This window comes from Stenella coeruleoalba, assembly GCF_951394435.1.
Source record: "Stenella coeruleoalba genome assembly, chromosome: 7".
Lineage (NCBI taxonomy): Eukaryota > Metazoa > Chordata > Mammalia > Artiodactyla > Delphinidae > Stenella > Stenella coeruleoalba.
The window spans coordinates 33,706,660-33,715,778 of record NC_137153.1 but is presented as its reverse complement, the minus strand read 5'-3'; the positions used below and the strand labels follow the sequence as shown (position 1 = coordinate 33,715,778).

General features: G+C 41.5%; 1 protein-coding gene across 1 annotated transcript; it reads left to right on the top strand.

Moving 5' to 3' along the window:
• Positions 1 to 2,487: 2,487 nt before the first annotated feature.
• Positions 2,488 to 4,531, top strand: LOC307189400 (rac GTPase-activating protein 1-like; the record flags this gene model as incomplete). The annotated part of the gene is given in 3 exon segments (XM_079927452.1): positions 2,488 to 3,596; positions 3,598 to 4,492; positions 4,496 to 4,531. Coding segments are annotated over 3 exon segments (1,890 nt in total). The 5' UTR covers positions 2,488 to 2,637.
• Positions 4,532 to 9,119: the final 4,588 nt, after the last annotated feature.

Below are 9,119 nucleotides of genomic sequence, written 5' to 3'. Positions count from 1 at the left end.
CCAGGAGAAACTCTGGACCTGCTCAAGAGGCAAGAGACTATTGTTTCGGGGTGCACGAGGAGAGCGGATTCAGAGTACCGCCTAAACGAGCTCCAGAGACGGACGCAAGCCGGAGCTATCAGCAAGGACACCAGAGATGGGCATGAAAGTTTAAGGCTGCTGCTGTAGCCACCAAGAAGCCTGTGTGCAAGCACAAGTCACTATCAACACCTCCCCTCCAGGGAGCCTGTGCAGCCTGCCACTGCCAGGGTCCTGTGATCCAGGGACAACCCTGGAGAACACACAGTGTGGCTCAGGCTATTGCAACCTCACACCGGCCTCTGCCACTGCAGGCTCACCCCGCATTCCGTACCCCTCCCTCCACTCAGCCTGAGTGAACCAGAGCCCCTTAATCAGCTGTTACTCTACCCCGACCTGTCTGGGCGGGAAACAGATGTCCTCAGGCAACCTACATGCAGAGGTGGGGCCAAATCAAAAGCTGTACCCCAAGAGCTGTGTGAACAAAAAAGAGAAAGGGAAATCTCTCCCAGCAGCCTTAGGAGCAATGGATTAAATCTCCACAATCAACTTGTTGTACCCAGTATCTCTGGAATACCAGAATAGACAATGAATCATCCCCAAATTGAGGCAGTGGACTTTGGGAACAACTGTAGACTTGGGGTTTGCTTTCTGCATCTGATTTGTTTCTGGTCTTATGTTTATATTACTTTAGTATTTAGAGTTTGCTGTTATTGGTAGATTTGTTTATTGATTTGGTTGCTCTCTTCTTTTTTTATATATAGATATATAGTTTTTTCTCTTTCTCTTTTGGTGAGCGTGTATGTGTATGCTTCTTTTTGTGATTTTGTCTGTATAGCTTTGCTTTTACCATTTGTCCTAGGGTTCTGTCTGTCCTTTTTCTTTAAAAATAGTTTTTAGCACTTGATATCACTTGTGGATTTGTTTGTTGATTTGGCTGCTCTCTTCTTTCTTTCTTTCTTTTTTTAAATTACTTTTTTTTTTTTTGAGGTACGCGGGCCTCTCACTGTTGCGGCCTCTCCCATTGCGGAGCACAGGCTCCAGACGCGCAGGCTCAGTGGCCATGGTTCATGGGCCTAGCCACTCCACGGCATGTGGGATCTTCCCAGACTGGGGCACGAACCCATGTCCCCTGCATCGGCAGGCGGACTCTCAACCACTGCGCCACCAGGGAAGCCCTATTTTACTTATTTTTAATAATATTTTTACTTTTTATTTTAATAACTTTATTTTATTTTTTCTTTCTTTTTTTCTCCCTTTTATTCTGAGCCATGTGGCTGAGAGTGTCTTCATGCTCCAGCCGGGTGTCACACCTGGGCCTCCAAGTTAGGAGAGACTAGTTCAAGACATTGGTCCACCAGAGACCTCCCAGCTCCATGTAATATCAAACGGTGAATGCTCTCCCAGAGATGTCCATCTCAATGCTAAGACCCAACTCCACTCAATGACCAGCAAGCTACACAGCTGGACACCCTGTACCAAACAACTAGCAAGACAGGAACACAACACCACCCATTAGCAGAGAGGATGCCTAAAATCATACTAAGCCCACAGACACCCCAAAACACACCACCAGACGTGGTCCTGCCAACCAGAAAGACAAGATCCAGCCTCATCCAACAGAACACAGGCACCAGTCCCCTCCACCAGGAAGCCTACAAAACCCACAGAACCAACCTTAGCCACTGGGTCAGACACCAAAAACAACAGGTACTACGAACTGTAGCCTGCAAAAAGGAGACCCCAAGCACAGTAAGTCAAGCAAAATGAGAAGACAGAGAAACACACAGCAGATGAAGGCACAAGGTAAAAACCCACCAGGCCAAAGAAATGAAGAGGAAATAGGCAGTCTACCTGAAAAAGAATTCAGAGTAATGATAGTAAACATGATCCAAAATCTTGCAAACAGAATGGAGAAAATTCAAGAAACGTTTAACAGGGACCTAGAAGAACTAAAGAGCAAACAAACAATGATGAATAACACAGTAAATGAAATTACACATTCTCTAGAAGGAATCAATAGCAGAATAACTGAGGCAGAAAAAAGGATAAGTGACCTAGAAGATTAAATAGTGGAAATAATTACCACAGAGCAGAAAAAAGAAAAAAGAATGAAAAGAATTGAGGACAGTCTCAGAGACCTCTGGGACAACATTAAATGCACCAACATTCGAATTATAGGGGTCCCAGAAGAAGAAGAGAAAAATAAAGGGTCTGAGAAAATATTTGAAGAGATTATAGTTGAAAACTTCCCTAATATGGGAAAGGAAATAGTTAATCAAGTCCAGGAAGTACAGAGACTCCCATGAGGTTAAATCCAAGGAGAAACATGCAAAGATACATATGAATAAAACTATCAAAAATTAAATATGAAGAAAAAATATTAAAAGTAACAAGGGAAGTTCTCTGCCATTGGGTGAGGCGCGGAGGGAAGTGGAAGGCCGCCCAGGTGGGGCCCGGGGGACCCGGCCAAGTGGGTGCTGGGAGTTGCGAGAAAAGAAACGTCATCATACTCTTCAATGTGGAAGGTGAGCTTTTCGAGTTATCGAAAGTGTTCAGAGAAGACGCTTTTCCTATAGCTTAATCATTCAACAGGCACTTATTAAGTGCAAAATAAAGATGGGTACTTTGATGCTGAATATGCAGAATCTGTTTGAGCAGCTTGTATGCCGGATGGAGATTCTCAGTGAAGGAAATGAAGTCCAATTTATCCAGTTGGCCAAGGACTTTGAAGAATTCCGTAAAAAGTGGCAGAGAACAGATCACGAGCTGGGCAAACACAAGGATCTTTTGATGAAAGTAGAGACTGAGCGTAGTGCTCTGGATGTTAAGCTGAAGCATGCACGCAATCAGGTGGAGGTAGAGATCAAACGGAGACAGCGAGCTGAGGCTGACTGTGAAAAGCTGGAAAGACAGATTCAGCTGATTCGAGAGATGCTCATGTGTGACACATCTGGCAGCATTCAACTAAGCGAGGAGCAAAGATCAGCTCTGGCTTTTCTCAACAGAGGCCAACCGTCCAGCGGCAATGCTGGGAACAAAAGACTGTCAACCATTGATGAATCTGGCTCCATTTTATCAGATATCAGCTTTGACAAGACTGATGAATCGCTGGATTGGGATTCTTCTTTGGTAAAGACTTTTAAACTGAAGAAGAGAGAAAAGAGGCGCTCTAGTAGCCAACAGTTCATTGATGGTCCCCCCGGACCTGTAAAGAAAACTCGTTCCATTGGCTCCACAGCAGACCAGGGAAATGAATCCATAGTTGCAAAAACTACAGTTACTGTTCCCAATGATGGCGGGCCCATTGAAGCTGTGTCCACTACTGAGACTGTGCCATGTTGGACCAGGAACCGAAGGAAAACAGGGACTTTACAGCCTTGGAATAGTGACTCCACCTTGAGCAGCAGGCAGCCAGAGCCCAAAACCGACACAGGCGGCTCCAACACTCCACAAAGCAATGGAGGAATGCGCCTGCATGACTTTGTCTCTAAGACGGTTATTAAACCCGAATCTTGTGTACCATGTGGAAAGCGAATAAAGTTTGGCAAGCTATCTCTAAAGTGTCGAGACTGTCGACACTCATCCAGAATGTCAGGACCGCTGTCCCCTTCCCTGCATTCCTACCCTGATAGGAACACCTGTCAAGATCGGAGAAGGAATGCTGGCAGATTATGTGTCCCAGACTTCTCCAATGATCCCTTCAATTGTTGTCCACTGTGTAAATGAGATTGAGCAGAGAGAGCTGACCGAGACAGGCCTGTATCGGATCTCAGGCTGTGACCGGACAGTAAAAGAGCTGAAAGAGAAATTCCTCAGAGTGAAAACTGTACCCCTCCACAGCAAAGTGGATGACATCCATGCTACCTGTAGCCTCCTGAAAGACTTCCTTCGAAACCTCAAAGAACCCCTTCTGACCATTCGGCTAAACAAGACCTTTATGGAAGCAGCAGAAATCACAGATGAGGACAACAGCATAGCTGCCATGTACCAGGCTGTTGGTGAACTGCCCCAGGCCAACAGAGACACATTAGCTTTCCTCATGATTCACTTGCAGAGAGTGGCTCAGAGCCCAAGCACTAAAATGGATGTTGCCAATCTGGCTAAAGTCTTTGGCCCTACAATAGTTGCCCATGCTGTGCCCAATCCAGATCCAGTGATAATGTTACAGGACATCAAGCGTCAACCCAAGGTGATAGAGCACCTGCTTTCACTACCCCTGGAATACTGGAGTCAGTTCATGATGGTGGAACAAGAGAACATTGACCCCATGCATGACATCGAAAACTCAAATGCCTTTTCAACACCACAGACCCCAGATGTTAAAGTGAATTTACTGGGGCCTGTGACCACTCCTGAGCATCAGTTCCTCAAGACTCCTTCATCCAGCTCCCTGTCACAGAGAGTCTGCTCCACCCTCACCAAGAACACTCCCAGATTTGGGAGCAAAAGCAAGTCTGCCACCAACCTAGGATGACAAGGCAACTTTTTTGCTTCTCCAATGCTCAAGTGAAGTCACGTCTCCTCTTACTTGCCAGCGTTTACTGACTACAAGGAAGGGCGCACCTGTACTCTCTGCTCTGCAGCCTCCTGTACTCATTACTACTTTTAGCATTCTACAGGCTTTTAATTGAGTTTAATTGTGCATGGGGGTTTTATGAAAACTATTTATATCTCCTTCTCCTCAAGTAATGTAATATCAACACCTTGTGCTGTCTTCGGGAGCTTTTAGATGGGAGGTCTTTACAGGGGTAGAAGTGGGGTATGGAATTCGCTGTGATTCTTTTGGGGGCTGGGGATACATCCCTTTGGCTTAAAGCCAAATTCTCTCATGTAATGACCTTTCTCTGGTGTAATTTCCATGAGACAGTGGTAGAAGCCCTACCTCTTTGGTAAGATTGACTTGTCTCAGGGTGGGGAGTGGGAGGGCAGGGTAAAGAAAGGTTTTGACAGAAGATTTAGGATGGCTCCTTCGAGAACTTGGAAATTCCCCTTCCCCCATTATGAACTGAGCCTTCATAGAAATGGGGTACGGTGAGGACTGAACTAATAATGGGAGTGTGCTTAGCTTTAATTTGGATTGATTAGATTTAATAGTGTTAAGTGGCACAACCTTGTAAAAGTGATACTACAATTTATATTTATTTCTAATTGGCCTCTGGCTGGACTTTGGGTTTGGTTGGGGTCAAAGCCAGTTTGTTCTTAAGTTGAATTCATTCTGATGCTTGACAGCCCCCACCCCCTTGTCCATTTAGAAGCCCTGCTTCTAAAAGTCAGTGTTCCATCTGTTTGGCACTCAACTAACAATTAAGAGTAGGCTATAAGGGAGGATTGTCAATATTTTGAGTGGCAAGAAAAGCCACAGTCATTTTGTCTTTGCACTTTGGATACTGAAATCTTCCTGTGTAACATAGCTACATCTAGATAAATGTGAGCTTTTTCGTCTATGAAAATTATTTCCAATGTCTATCAAAATGCTTTTTTTTATAGAATGTTTCTGACCCATAGTGGCCTATAAAACATGTATTTGGAATAATATTTGGAAAAAAGTAAATAGTTTTTTTTCAAAATGAAAAAAAAAAAGTAACAAGGGAAAAACAACAAATACCATACAAGGGAATCCCATAAGGTTAACAGCTGATCTTTCAGCAGAAACTCTGCAAGCCAGAAGGGAGTGGCAAGACATATTTAAAGTGATGGAAGGGAAAAACCTACAGCCAAGATTACTCCACCCACAAGAATCTCATTCAGATTTGACAGAGAAATTAAAACCTTTACAGGCAAGCAAAAGTTAAGAGAATTCAGTACCACAAAACCAGCTTTACAACAAATGCTAAAGGAACTTCTCTAGGCAGGAAATACAAGAGAAGGAAAAGACCTACAATAACAAACCCAAAGCAATTGAGAAAATGGTAATAGGGACACACATATCGAGAACTACCTTAAATGGATTAAATGCTCCAACCAAAAGACATAGACTGGCTGAATGGATACAGAAACAAGAACAGTATATATGCTGTCTACAAGAGACCCACTTCAGACCTAGGGACACAGACAGACTGAAAGTGAGGGGATGGAAAAAGATATTCCATGCAAATGGAAACCAAAAAAAAAAAATGGAGTAGCAATTCTCATATCAGAGAAAATAGACTTTAAAATAAAGATGAGGGCATCCTTGGTGGCACAGTAGTTGAGGGTCCGCCTGCCAATGAAGTGTACATGGGTTTATGCCCCAGTCTGGGGGGATCCCACATGCTGCGGAGTGGCTGGGCCCGTGAGCCATGGCCACTGAGCCTGTGCGTCCGGAGCCTGTGCTCTGCAACGGGAGAGGCCACAACAGTGAGAGGCCTGTGTACCACAAAAAAGAAAAAAAATTAAAAAATAAAGATGATTACGAGAGACAAAGAAGGACACTACATAATGATCAAGGGATCAATCCAAGAAGAAGATATAAAAATTGCAAATATTTATGCACCCAACATAGGAGCATCTCAATACATAACGCAAATGCTAACAGCCATAAAAGGGTAAATTGACAGTAACACAATCACACTAGGGGACTTTAACACCCCACGTTCACCAATGGACAGGTCATCCAAAATGAAAATAAATAAGGAACACAAGCTTTAAATGACACATTAAACAAGATGGACTTAATTGATATTTATAGGACTTTCCTTCTAAAAAACAACAGAATACACTTTCTTCTCAAGTGCTCATAGAACATTCTCCAGGATAGATCATATCTTGGGTCACAAATCAAGCCTTGGTAAATTTAGAAAATTGAAATCATATCAGGTATCTTTTCCTACCACAACGCTATGAGAATAGATATCAATTCAGAAAAAATCTGTAAAAAATACAAATACATGGAGGCTAAACAGTACCTACTAAATAACAAAGAAATCACTGAAGAAATCAAAGAGGAAATCAAAAACACCTAGAAACAAATGACAATGAAAACATGACGACCCAAAACTTATGGGATGCTGCAAAAGCAGTTCTAAGTGGGAAGTATATAGCAATACAATCCTACCTCAAGAAACAAGAAACATCTCAAATAAACAACCTAACCTAAAGCAATTAGAGAAAGAAGAACAAAAAACCCCAAAGTTAGCAGAAGAAAATAAATCATAAAGATCAGAACAGAAATAAATGAAAAAGAAAGGAAGGAAACAATAGCAAAGGTCAATAAAACTAAAAGGTGGTTCTTTGAGAAGATAAACAAAATTGTTAAACCATTAGCCAGACTAATCAAGAAAAAAAGGGAGAAGACTCAAATCAATAGAATTACAAATGAAAAAGGAGAATTAACAACAGACACTGCAGAAATACAAAAAATCATGAGAGATTACTACAAGCAACCATATGCCAATAAAATGGACAGGCTGGAAGAAATGGGCAAATTCTTAGAAAAGCACAACCTTCTGAGACTGAACCAGGAAGAAAGAGAAAGTATAAACAGACAAATCACAAGCACTGAAATTGAGACTATGATTAAAAATGTTCCAACAAACAGAAGCCTAGACCCAGATGGCTTCAAAGGCAAATTCTATCAAACATTGAGAGAAGAGCTAACATCTGTACTTCACAAATTCTTCCAAAATACAGCAGAGGGAGGAACACTCCCAAACTCATTCTACAAGGCCACCATCACCCTAATACCAAAACCAGACAAAGATGTCACAAAAAAAGAAAACTAGAGGCCAGTATCACTGATGAACATAGATGCAAAAATCCTCAACAAAATATAGCAAGCAGAATCCAACAGCACATTAAAAGGATCATACACCATGATCAAGTGGGGTTTATTCCAGGAATGCAAGGATTCTTCAATATATGCAAATCAATCAACGTGATACACCATATTAACAAATTGAAGGAGAAAAACAACATGATCATCTCAATAGATGCAGAGAAAGCTTTCGACAAAATTCAACACCTATTTATGATAAAAACCCTGCAGAAAGTAGACACAGAGAAAACTTATCTCAACATAATAAAGGTATATATGACAAACCCAGAGACAACATTTTTCTCAATGGTGAAAAACTGAAACCATTTCCTGTAAGATCAGGAACAAGACAAGGTTGTCCACTCTCACCACTATTATTCAACATAGTTTTGGAAGTTTTAGCTGCAGCAATCAGAGAAGAAAAAGAAATAAAAGGAATCCAAATTGAAAAAGAACTAAAGCTGTCACTTTTTGCAGTTGACATGCTACTATACAGAGGGAACCCTAAAGATGCTACCAGAAAATTGCTAGAGGTAATCAATGAATTTGGAAATGTAGCAGGATACAAAATTAATGCAGAGGAATCTCTTGCATTCCTACACACTAAAGATAAAAAATCTGAAAGAGGAATTAAGGAAACACTCCCAGTTACCATTGTAACAAAAAGAATAAAATACCTAGGAATAAACCTACCTAAGGAGACAAAAGACCTGTATGTAGAAAACTATAAGACACTGATGAAAGAAATTAAAGATGATACAAAGAGATGGAGAGATATACCATGTTCTTGGATTGGAAGAATCAACATTATGAAAATGACTATACTACCCAAAGCAATCTAGAGATTCAATGCAATCCCTTTCAAACTACCAATGGTATTTTTCACAGAACTAGAACAAGAATTTTCACAATTTGTATGGAAACACAGAGGACCCCAAATAGCCAAAGGAATCTTGAGAAGGAAAACGGAGCTGGAGGAATCAGGCGCCCTGACTTCAGACTATGCTACAAAGCTATAGTAATCAAGACACTATGGTACTGATACAGAAATAGAAATATACATCAATGGAACAGGATAGAAAGCCCAGAGGTAAATCACGCACATGTGGTCACCTTATCTTTGATAAATGAGGCAAGAATATACAATGGAGAAAAGACAGCCTCTTCAATAAGTGGTGTTGGGAAAACCAGACAGCTACATGTAAAAGAATGAAATTAGAACACTCCCTAACACCATGCACAAAAATAAACTAAAAATGGATTAAAGACCTAAATGTAAGGCCAGACACTATAAAACTCTTAGAGGAAAACATAGGCAGAACATTCTGTGACATAAATCATAGCAAGATCCTTTTTGACCCACCTC